This window comes from Ambystoma mexicanum, chromosome 12 (genome assembly GCF_040938575.1).
Source record: "Ambystoma mexicanum isolate Mex_15411 chromosome 12, UKY_AmexF1_1, whole genome shotgun sequence".
Taxonomy (NCBI): domain Eukaryota; kingdom Metazoa; phylum Chordata; class Amphibia; order Caudata; family Ambystomatidae; genus Ambystoma; species Ambystoma mexicanum.
In genome coordinates this window covers 583,152,439-583,165,196 of record NC_090936.1, presented here as the reverse complement: position 1 = coordinate 583,165,196, position 12,758 = coordinate 583,152,439, and the positions used below count along the sequence as shown (strand labels likewise).

The 12,758-nt window shown below is 45.8% G+C and overlaps 1 protein-coding gene across 1 annotated transcript in view; it reads left to right on the top strand.

Moving 5' to 3' along the window:
* The window catches only part of LOC138513828 (apolipoprotein L2-like), a 172,783-nt gene that overhangs the window by 106,126 nt on the left and 53,899 nt on the right, over positions 1-12,758 (top strand). Inside the window, exon 3 of the mRNA XM_069628938.1 lies at positions 10,285-10,363. Coding sequence (XP_069485039.1) covers positions 10,285-10,363 — 79 coding nt within the window. The remainder of the gene's footprint in view (positions 1-10,284; positions 10,364-12,758) is intronic.

The following is a 12,758-nucleotide window of genomic DNA, read 5'->3' as shown; positions in this document are numbered from 1 at the left end:
ACATGATCACCTTTGGGTTGGCTGCTTCCTCTGTGCTTTGGTACTCAGTCGCAAGAACTACAATTAAAGGGAGCAGTCCCTACTTAAATGGTATAAGCAGGTTTGTCCAGCTCCGGCCCTCAAGGGCTTTCAGAAGGTCCCTCACTAATAATCATTCGGAAACAGTGTATACATTTGGAATCTTTGTATGAAAATTTACCTCATGAATATTAATGAGAGGTATCCTGGAAACCTGGCATGGATCCGTCCCTCGAAGCCTGCAGTTGGACAACCCTAGTATAGGCGCTATTGAGGCAACTCTCCCCACGATCACAGAGTTGGACCCAATAAAACATTCTAGCAGGAACCCATTTAGCGGGGGCCACCACAGTCACCTTTCACAGGCCCTTTCCCAGGTGTTAATTTAGGATTGAATCCAGGCACTATTCACAAACTGGTTATAACTACTCTAGAATCTGCGACCTTCAGTCTCTCTGGTAGGCAATAGCCATTACCATATATAGCCACACGCTTAAGTCATTCACTCACTGATAGGAGCAATGTTTGAGCAATGGACCTAGTACTGGGTTTAACTTACATGCTCCATGGAAGGACACGCCAATAGTCAACTGCGACCCATACTTCTCACAAAAAGGCTGCCACCGATCAGTGGAGCACACACAGCCAGTCGTGTAAAGAGACTTGCACAGGAAATAGGGTACTTGGTGTACCCGTGCCCAGAGGAGCTTAGAACTTCTAAATAAGTTTGGCATTAATTTCACAGTAAATCTCCAGAATGACCACCAACCTCGGTTACTGTTACTCCCACTCTGCCCTGTGAATGTACCACAGAGTTAGGAGTGGTGGTAAAGTGGTGTAAACCCCCTTTTTTGGAGTCCACAGGACACCATAGTGATTTTCAATGATTTGAAGCGGTAATTTTGCCACAGTAATTCACCCGATTGTTGGTATTAAAAGTTGAGGATTTACCTCCACAAAAATAGGGAGGTACAATTCCTATTTCAAGGCCAAAGCTAGAATTTGGTGGTGCCTTTCAAACGTGGAGGTAATTCCATTGCTGCCACTTTTTTACCACACTGCTAAACTTATAATTGGGTCCTTAGACTCTCAGGGACACATGTGCCTATGATGAGTCTGCAGCTGAGCGGGCATTAGAGAACGTTTGGGCCAACCTGGGAGGAGCCATTACCTTCATACCGCACCTAATGCCAGAGTGGTCGGATAGGACTTGTGATTGTGCAGCATGCATTGGCATCTAATGCCCGGGTACACACCCAAACATGCATACATTTCCAGATTTTGCTAACACATGCACTGATATTCACACCATATGCCATGTTTTGTGTTCATTTGCCCATATACTGGCATCATTTGCCTGCCCGTTATTAGCATCATATATACACACACACACACACCATTAGCCAGGTGCTGGCATAATTGACCACAATACGAACACCATTTGGCAGACATTAGCATCAATTGCCCGGGTTCCTACACCAGTTGGTAGGTAATATTTTTCTATGCCCATTTACTAACAGCCTTTGCAAGGCATATAGAACTTCTTCTTCTATAAGCGTGGACCCGGTGATCGAACCTGTGCTGCTCCGTGTTGTCTTGCTTCCAAGAGCTATCCTCCAGAGTGAAATGGAACAGGGTTTTACAGCGAGTTACTGTTTAGACAGGCAGCAAAGGGACAGGCGGCCTGGCACAGAGGTCCCCGGCAAGTACCCGGCTCCTTCATGCCCCACAAGTGTCTGTGGATAAGCCCCGCGAGATCCCCGTCTCCAGATCGTCAGAATGGGACAACAAAGGGGGAGATGAGGTGACAGTGAGGCGAGAAGACGCGTGGGAGGAGATATCGGAGGTACACCCCACACTGGGCATTGTGTTTTGGATTGGAAAGAAGGCAGAGGCAATATCTGGTTTCTGCTTTGCGTGCCATTGACTGAGACACAGGAGAGGGTGGTGAGGTGGGCAGCTCTGATCAGTACTGACAGTAAATGCGGCAGGGCACTGCTGGATGCAGGTTAAGGATCTGGCAATCACTTGTGTGAGGACTCTTGGACTTGGAGCCTCTTCTCTTAGCCTCACATCTGCACTGAGAAGAGGTTGACGGTTCTTAGCAGTCGGGAGACCACCCCTCGGGGAAGAAATCATTGCACCCTATCTTTTTTTGCATTTCTAGAGGTTATTTCAAGATAGGAAGGTCTTTCTGTGGATATGGATCACTACGATCCATTGGTTTTAGCCACGCCCTTGAAATGTCCCCCTCAAACCATTAGTCTATTGGTGCCAAGTAAACTTTCAAGGGGGTCGTAAATACTCCCCTGGAATTGGAGTGGACATGTAGGTACTTCCACCCCCTCTGCCCTAAAGAGGGGTTGGGTGGATGGGTGCTTCCCCCAACTGCATTTATAAAACAATGTGCTGAAAATGTGCACTTCACAGCATCATTGTCATAGGGATTAAAATGCAGGTCTAAAGGGCAACACAGGGGAAATTGCACATTTTCAGATGCCAGGTCTGCCACAGTACACAGGAGTATTTCAACTTAGCAAATAATGTATATGGCCTTCCGAAAAGTGTGCACCCACTAGACACACGGGCTGCACAGTACAGATGTGTGTCACATTACTGAAGCAGCGACTCATACAAGATGTTACTGAGGCAAAGCATTCAACTTAAAAGAAAAATGATATGTCACTAGTACTGTACATGTTACAGACATTTTGATAGTATAAATAATAACTTGTTTATTTAATAATGTGAAACAGTTTAAATATAAACTTTACACATATACATAATAATAAACGAATGATGAATTTAACAGATAATAGAAAGAAGATAGAAGATAAGAGAAATAAGATTAAAGTAGAAATAAAATATTATTATTAAAAAAACAGAAGAGAAAGAAAACAGAATCAAGGAAACTCAGGCAGAATTGGGAAGTCAAAGACCTCATTTAAAAAGAAAGACAACTAATAATTCTTATCACAAAATTTCATAGATGAAGAATCAATCTATATGACAATAACATAATAATGCTACTATAGCTAAAAAAAATAAAATAAGTACGGTTAATAGTTCTGTATAGTGCATCATAGGAAATATGCTTCATTACATTTACAGGGATCAGAGTCTTCCCTTCCCCCAGTCAGTGTAGCTGTAGATACTTTAGATTAGTTTCAAAAGGATCGGACATTGTGCAGCAATAATCCTCAATGATGATAACGATCTGTATAGGTTGTATGATAGAGGACATAACCTGCTGGTTCGGTAAAGTATGATGAAATTCAGTTGTTCAATAGACTAGATGGTAATTGCCAGAGATTTCTCAATATTCAGCCGTATGCTATACATGGCTATGTGAGTTTTTATAGAGGAAGAGTTTAGGTTGTGATACCAGAACCATGGATCTTCTATGTGCTCCAATTTATGGACCATTTTTCCATAGCATAGTTCATAGGTTTTAGACATGGTCGGGCAGGCTGTTAGTAGATGTATAGTTGTTTCATTAGTGGAGGTGTCCTTACACATTCGACAATGTCTTTCATGCGAGAGTAGATGGTTATCAATCCACTTATTGGCTAGTACTGGTAGACAATCAAGACGCAGCAAAGGAAGGAAACGTCTAAGTTTGCTGGAGGGACTCAAGTCAAAGTATAGCTGTGGTTTCAGATAAGTATATAGCCTATATATTGTACAAATTTATACTTTATAAGTTTGCTCAGATGATCCTAGTTCTCGAGCCCGTCCCATAGATCTATTTGTTTAGAAAGAGCCTTCTTTGATGCGTCACATGCATCCTTCAGAGCTGGAATCCAACCAATCTCCTTGTACAGTTTTCCATATGAGCTTTTAGATGGTAAAGAGTCGTCTCTCTAGAGATTTCTTGGTTCAATGATCTTAATAAAGAATTCAGTGGTTGGTTGGTCATCTTAGAGTAGATCTCAGCTCTTCTTTTAAGTACGGTAGCTTTAAGGGAGTTTAGCCCCAATTCCAATCTGAGTATCGCCATTGGGATACATTGGGGAAGGCCCAATATCTGCCTCCAAAATTTGCCCTCTATGACTTGGAGCCAGCTTAAATTGATGTGCAGTAAAGCCTCCAGTCCATAGGTGACCATGGGAACCAGTATCTGCAGATATAGTTGGCGCACGCCTCATATAGTATAGCCACAGTTTTTTATTGCAAAGCTATGTATAAATGCTGTTAATTGTGCAGCTCTGGTAATACGGGTTTGTATGCATGTAGTATATTCTCCTTTAACGTCAACCTCCACCCCCAGATATTTGTATGTTGGGGTATATTTTATCTCAGTCCCCTGCATGACTAACTTTGGTCTGGCAAATTTTTTGCCGAGAAAACCATTAATTGGGTTTTTTCGGTATTGATAACCAGGTCGTTTTTGAGGGCGTAATCCCAGAGCGCATTGGCCGATCTAGACAGGCCGCTGAATGTGTAGTCCATTATGATCAGGTCATCAGCATAAGCGAGAACTGAACAGTGCTCGGATCCGATCCGCAGAGGGCAATTGTGTACTGCCGATACTGCTATGGGAAGATTGTATGTGAATACATTATATAGGAAAGGAGCTGTGACACAACCTTGTTTTACTCCGCGATTCTGTAGAACTGCAGCGGTCATATGGCCTTGTGAGTCCAGCTTGAGTTTAGCAGTAGTGTTTCGATGTAAGGCTCTCAGGTAATAGAGAAATTCTTCAGGGCAACCCAATAGTTTCAACTTTGACCAGAGTTTATCACGGGGGACAGTGTCAAAGGCCGCTCGGAAATCTATAAAGAGGGCGTATAAGGGGGGTTTGCTACTGGTTTTAGCTCCAGTCCTGAGTAGATCGATAATCATCAGGTTCATGGTGGTGGTATAGCCTTTCCTGAATCCACTTTGGAATTGATTGAATATTCCGATTCTGTCTGCCCACGCCTCCAGTTTATCTAGAAGCATAGATGCAAATAGCTTCCCTGTGCAGTCCAACATCGACAGCAATCTGTAGTTTCCTGGTTCAAGTCTTTTTCCTCTTTTGAAGACAGGGATCAGTATGGAAGTTTGCCATGAAGTCGGGATGTTACCTGTTTCCAATATGTTGTCAAATTGGATTTTAATCAGGCTGGCCCAGAAATCAGGATTGCTTTTCAATACTGCATTGGCTAGGCCGTTGGGTCCTGGCGCTCCAGATGATTTTAGAGATTTGATTTTGGCGATGAGATGTTCGTTGGTCACAATAAAGGGTTTCTCAAGGGGGACCAATTCACAGCTGCCGTGCTTGTCTGATGTTATTGTAGCATTGCGTGTAGACGAGAATTCAGACCATTGCTGGGCACCTATTGGATTGACCGTGGTGTGTTGGATAGGCCCCCTCACTTCATTTAATACACCCTAGATGTTTCTTGTGTTTTTGGAGCATACAACTTGTACCATTTGTTGCCAGCGACTTAACTTATCTGTTCTTCTTTTCGACTTAATCCATGCGCGATATTTATTCTTAAGGGTTCTACGCTGAGCTACAAAGGATTCGAATGTGACTGTAGCGGTTCTTGCTTTTCGAATAGAGGCTCTTAGAACTCGTCTAGCGTCTCAGATGGTTTTATCAAAAGGTATAGTCTTCCTTCCATCTTGAATCATCATGTTAATAGATGTAGTAGCATGTGATGATGAAAAAGCCGCAATCGATAGTTCAATATCGTTAGCAGTAAATTTGGTGAAGGCTTGGATATCATAGAGCAGGACAGCATGAGCCGACCGAGCCGCATTTTCAATGTTTTTGGAGTGCCAACGAATAAAGGTGCCAGCTTGATTAGTCGTCAAGTTGCCCATAGGACAGGGACTCGGATGTAACCAATCAGCTGCAAAAGTCAAAGTAAGTAGGCTATGATCGCTCCAGTTGTTGGGGGTGATCTTCATGTCTTTGATTCTGCTAGCTATATTTGGACTAACAAATATGTAGTCCAGGGTACTATTTGCAGTGTTGTTACGCCAAGTATGTTTACCTGGATAATCGCTTTGCGTTCTCCCATTTATGAGCTCCAAGTCCCAGTCAGAAAAGAAATGTAGCCAATTTAAGACTTCCGACTCTTCAATGCTGTGAAGCATAGGCCCCTTAGGATGTAATAAAGGATTAAGAGTTGTACCTTTTGAACCCTTTACGTGGCAGTTGAAGTCACCTGTAAATATAACTGAATTATTGCCCAGTGTCGTAGTCCATTCACTAAATAGCTCTAAATAATAACACAAGTTGTGAAAACGGTCAGGTGTCAAAATGCATGTCTCCCTACATGCAAGTGTCCTGACACCACATGCAGAAAACACAATTACCATAGTCATTCCAGTTTCGGCATGGGCCCCCAGAAAACTATTGTGACAGTTTTACACTACTGTCAGAAAATCACCATACTAATTTCAACTACATGGGACCACAGAAAACTATTGTGGCTGTCACTACTATCAGAACATCACCATACAAATATCAACTACATAGGACCCAGAAATCCTTAAACTACTGTCAGAAAATCACCATGCAAATTTCAACTACATGGGACCCCAGAAAACTATTGTGGCTGTTTGACAGAACATTACTATTCCAGTTTCTCAATGCTCTGAGAAATTTAGCATTTCAAATTCACATTGCAAAATATTATTTATATGCCAGTTTATAGGCCATTTTCAAATTACCATGAGAAATTGTCTCCTGCCAGTTTCACATCGCTCCCAGAGGCCAGGTCTTCTTTCTCAGTACCTAAGAACTCAGCCTTGCCCGGGTGAAGTCCATGAGTACTGAGTGACTCTCTGCACCCTGGTCTTAAAATACTTGGGCCTTGCGCTGGGGGCTTGAACCCACGCCCTTGGCACAGTCAACTCCACCTTTGACTGGCAGGGATAGGGCACCTTTACCGGCTCATGAGCGATATTAGAAACCCAGGGGAGGGAAATGGGCAACAGACAAAACTGCCTGGCACCCTATGTTGTGTTGCACATGTGTAGAGGATGCAGCTTTGCCATAGCATGCCAATGCCCTGTTCACAAGTGTAGCCCTGCCCTGCAATGCACGTAGCTTCCTTTAGAATGCCAATGCTGGAAGCTCACTACAATTTAAGTTGCACGAGGAGTGAGTGTCAGACAGAGTGTCTGTGAGTTTATCTCCAGTGCATTTTAGATTGTGTTATGTTATGTTATTGGTTCTTGTAAAGCGCACGGTCGGCCGAAGGCATCATGGCACTGATTGTGGTGTGACAAGTGCTGGGATGGAGGTCTTCTGTCCATCCATGCATGAGCCACCACCGTGCTTCTGAGTTGGTGGATTGGGTTCAGAGCGTCACTGAAGAGACTACGATGCAGAGCCAGGGAAAGGCCAGTTGCTGAGACGTGAGATAAGGGAAGCCAAACTCTGAACCTGTGATTTCTATCATAGAGGGCATTCCTATCAGATAACGGACCGTTCTTGTGATGCTGCATGCCTGGACCAATGCCAAGAGGAGACGGCAATCAAGCCCCCAATTCTGCTGCTACTGACTGGCCATTGGTCCAACTTTCTGTTGACCAACAAGTAGTCACTGCAAAGAAGCACTCAGCCTCCTTGGGTATTTATCTGTAGGACAATCTTCCCATAAGCAGAGCCTGGGGTATATGGGGTGTGACCTGCAGTGAGATCCGTGTCCTTGATCTGATCTGGATCTATGTGATCACTGCGCTGCCGAAAGTCTCGACTTAAAAATCAGTTGCCTATTCCCTTATCCCCATACATGCTTACCCTTTTCTTCTCCATTTCCCTTTCGGCAGCACACTTCTATGTCTGCCGCCGACTGCCCTCTATCCCTGCGACGTCGGTTCTCTCGGAGCTGTCGACGCAGGATATATATTTTTTTTACTTTCTTGTCCCCCGCTTACCATGTAATGGGTGCAGGTGACAACCCTGCAACCCATGACTCCCATTACACCGAACAAGAGGAGCGGGGGGACACCCCGCAACCCCATACCCCTTATTCAGTGTAATGGGAGTCAGGATTTATTTTGCCGCTGAATGTGGCCTAATTGCGCATTCTCCATTTTCTACTCGGTATTTTGGGCCGATACTCTTCATCTCCTACCGAGAGTCCACCCGAGGACAAGAGGTTCGATTATTACTCTGGTGAAACTCTAGGCTCTTGCAAGTTGGGGGTCAGGCCCATGCAACGTACTTTGAAGGCCAATCACTGAAGTCATCTGTGCTCATGAAAACACGTAGGCAACCCCTTAATGCATTCAAAATGAACAGGCAAAACCCCATCAAGGTTTTGCCGATGTGGTATCGTTCCTTTTGTGGTGGGAACGACAAGGGAAGCACTTGGGCCTCCGCCTGTCCTGATGAGAGGGATGTGAAAGGAAGCCCTTTCGGATCAAGTCTGACAGTTGGTCAGCACCCTGGCCTTAGAACTCTGTTGGGTACATGAGGGATGATGCTCTTGGATAGGGTCCATGCCAAGGCCATGCAGGGCACCCAAATGGACTAGCATTCTTGTACATTGCTCACAAGCGGTCAAGGTTGTAACGAGGGTCCTCCTTAAATTAATTGTTAGCCCCAGTGGAATTTGCCATTCAAATGCATTTGACTGGATGAATATTTTGGAGGGTTACAGCAGGAAACTGAGCCTCATTTTTAAGTTGTCGGTGCCTTAGACTTTGCAACACAGACACTGCCACTCAGCAGATTTCATTATCAGTTATTTGAGAAGGCAGGAAGATCTTGCATGGACACAGCTGATGTCCAGCCTTCCTGTCGTATCCCCTGGGAACCAAAGATAAGCACTTTCCATGGCACCGTTCCCCTGAAACAGTACTTTTCAAACTTAGAATGAATGCTTGAACACTGATCTTTGGCTGATTGTGCCATAGCAGGGTCAGGGTCTGCAACCTTTGGCTTTCCAGATGTTTTGAACTGCAACTCCCATCAGCCATAGTCAGAACAGGCACAGGTGTAGTTTAATGGGAGTCATGGCTCAAAACACCTGGAGAGATGCAGGCGGCAGACCCCGGTGCGATCATTGGTTGCCTGCTGCCTCCTGGCAGATTGCATGATAGTGTTGAATCATTGGTTTCCCATTATAAGCTATCAAATTAAGGCTGTGTTTGAATGGGGTGAGGGGGTGTACATTAGTGATGGCCCAGTGGGGACTGCAGACATTTGCAAAGGAGTTACTACTTGCAGTGAATGACAGCAAGACCTTCCTAACTACTTCCTTCTCAGTGTGTGTTACCCAGGTAGGAAGTCCCTAGTCTAGGCCCCTAGTCTTGCCTCTAGCCTGGGAGTAGCTGAGGTCTGGATGACACATCCTGGCTAAGCTGAAGCCCCAGGTGCTGAGGCATAGCCAAGAGAGGATGATGGGAGCATTAGGTGCTCAAGCCCTCTGGTTCGGAGCCAGCGGGCTGATTCCTGTTCCTGCTCGCTGGACCAAGGCCTTGGGAGCAGGAGTTTGCCTTTCCCTTAAACAAATTACTTTTTCTTTCTCAGTAGAGAGGTTCACCATTGGTTAATGCTACCAGCCACACGCATAATCATGAACGTGGCTCACATTGGCCCAAGAAAGTAACACCCACACTGATCTGTCAAGCCGGACCACCTGGCATTGCCATATGTGACGATCCAACCCTGACTGGCACAGCGGGGAACAAAGAGCAGCTGCCTTGCAACAGCTGTCGTCAGTGAGGGGGCTCTTGTGTGAGCTGTATTCATACCGTGTGCCCCACGTTGATTTTCTATCAACCGAGCATACGAATACCCCTTTGGAAGGTACCGGAGTAATTAAACAACAGTTCCAATGCTACAAGTAAAAGCAAAGAGTACTATGCTCATCGGCCAGAACAGGGACGGCTCCTGGGACTCAATGGGGCTCCAGGTAAATATCCAAGCTCTGGATACAGAGCCATAAAGCTTCCAGTTTCTCTTGTTTACTTAACAACTGGTTTTATATAAGAAGACGACTGACGGTACTCACAGCACAATCCTGGTTGAATTTTGGCAGGAGTGGAGAGGCCTAGGGTGGCTTTCTGTGTAAATATCCATTCCCTACTCTCATTACTGTTATGAGAGCTCACTAAGCTGTGCGTCTGGTGAAGGGGTTTGGATGACACTTGGCAGTTGAAATTTTAAACTATTTGAAAGGGGATTCGGCCTATTGCTTAAGCGCCATGACACTGGTCTGCTGCGTGTGTCTGTGAGGTATTGCTCTTCCCGCTGTGTTTTGGGAGCACTCAGTGATGTTTGTGCGCTAACCCACACCATTATTCTGTTTCCAGGGGGGTGGTCAGACGAGGTGGTATCTTCAGGACACAGACGACGTAGAGGATGAAGATGGAGACCATTCTCTGGAGATGGGTAGGTACTGGACCGCTGGTATGTAGATCACTGTGCACATATCCTGCACGGAAGGCACTTATTTTTATTATTTTTAAACACATTTTTATTGGCATTTTGAGCAAAACATAACATAAATCAATCAAAACAAATGCAACACACTGGCTGACATATTACGGAGTGAAAAGGAATCGACTAAGGGCAAAACGGGGTAAAGTGCGTATGTAGCCCACACCCACCGTTTACATAGTGCAAATAATTTCTCACATCACACCGTCAATCTCCTCCCACTTACGCCATATTTGTCAGCAATGTGTTTGGGCTCCCTCGTGCATTGTATATTCTCCTTTCATAGGACATACACACATCCATATCAGATATCCAATTTCCACGTGTGGGCACCTCCCGGCCACCCCCCCCCCCAAACCATGGCTATAGTTCTTTTTGCCAAAATGGCTGTGTTTGATATAAGTAGCTTGTCTCAACGGTTGTAGGTGTGGGTACTCCAAATGCCCAGCAACAGCAGCTTGGGATCTGCGGGTATCGGCTCACCAATCGCCCGGCGAGTTTACACAGAAACGATGGAATTGGTGGGCATTCCCATATAATATGGAAAAAGGTACCATCTGCCCAGTCACATTTCGGGCCCCGCCTGTGAGTGGCCCGGCCCCATCTGAGAATCGGTGTACGAGGATAATAAACTCTGATCAGAATTTTAAATCGCACGAGGCGAAACTGAGAGAAAATTGCAAATCCCTTGGGGACATCAGGGCCTCAACCCAGTCCTCACGGTCTATGGCCCCCACTTCCGCCTCCCATTTGTGCCTTAGACCAACCAATCCCGATGTGGAGAAAGAAGTCAAACATTGATACATAACATAGGTAACTTTCTCAGGAATATGCTTTGTGACAGCATTGGCCTCCAACTGGGAGCAGGGCGGGATATCCTGTGTGTCTGTAAACTGGGCACGTAACGCATGGGTGGTAGCTTTCTGTCATTGGAAGCCCATAGGAACCACATCTCCATTGGTCAAAACCTGACCCAAAGTCAAAATGCTGCAAGAGGCCCATCTCTGAAGCACCCCAACCTTGTTAATCTCGGGCAGGAACAAGTTGCGCCACAGGGGTTGTGCCAGAGTCAGCCTCCCATCCTATCCGATACCGCTGAGCGCTGTCCCCCCAGACTCCTATCATGTGTCTGATTGTCGCTGGTAAGGACTGGCCCCCTTCCCCTCCATATAGAGCCTGGGCCAATGTGTAACCTCCCTGATCCATTCTCGTTCAGTCTTAATGTGAGGTGTGTCGTGGTCCCCATGCAACCAGTCGTTAATCACTGGCATGTGTGACACCCAGTAGTAACATAGAAGATTAGGCACCCCTATACCTCCCTTCTAAACTGAGCACTGCAATGTGGACATAACGAGCCTGGATTGCTTCCGGTTCCCTAGCAACTCTCTGAGAATTGAGTCTAATCTGTCGAACTCGGGCCATTGTATCGGGACGGGTGTGTTCTGAAGGACATAGAGAAACCTGGGTAACATAAGCATTTTGAACAATCAATGCCGCCCTTTCCGGAAGTGATACAGGAAGAGCACACCAGTGTCTCACATCCTGTCGAAATTGCTCCACAATCAGATAAAGGTTATGTGTTAAAAAAACAGGGGAGGTCCAAACCCACGTAAATTCCCAAATACCGAAAGCCCACCAACAAGACCTCTTCTTTCGTGATCTGTGAATGTAGGTTAATCGATTGGTCCCAAGAAAGTCAGGGGAGCATGTCCAGAGGGCTGGGGGCATTGCAGGGCTGCCGTTCTGGAGCACGGTATATTGTCTCATAGTATTGCGCGAGGCATTCAGCGATCTCAGAGTCTTCTGTGTGACCCACCCCATTTTCATCCACTATTTTCCTGACATGCCTATTATCTTCATCTCCGTGCTCCAACCACACAACCATCTTCCCAGCCTTATCCCCAGTATCATATATTCTGCTCAGTCTGTCCCCATGCGCCTGACTAGCATTATCCATCTGAACGTTACACAGCATCTCCCGGGCCGCCAGACGAAACCTGCATGTGGCAGGAGAGTCTGATAGGAAATCTTCTTCCAGCTCTTGAGCTGTGGCTTCAGCCTCCTTCACCCAGTGTAAGTGGTTCTTGCACTTGGCAGAGATCAGGGATACCAATTCCCCCCTCAGCACTGCCTTGTAGCCCTCCCATAGTGTCACCGGACTGTCAACCGATCCAGTGTTAAGTGCGAAGTATTCTTCAGTTTTGGTCCTGATCCCTTCCAGGATGCCAGAGAAACCAAGATAATAACTGCTAAGTCGCCACCCCGACTGGGGCCGTGGTCCGCCACTCTCTAGTGCATCAGGGAGTGGGGAATGGTCAGAGATGCCCCTTGGCAAAAACCTGGCTGA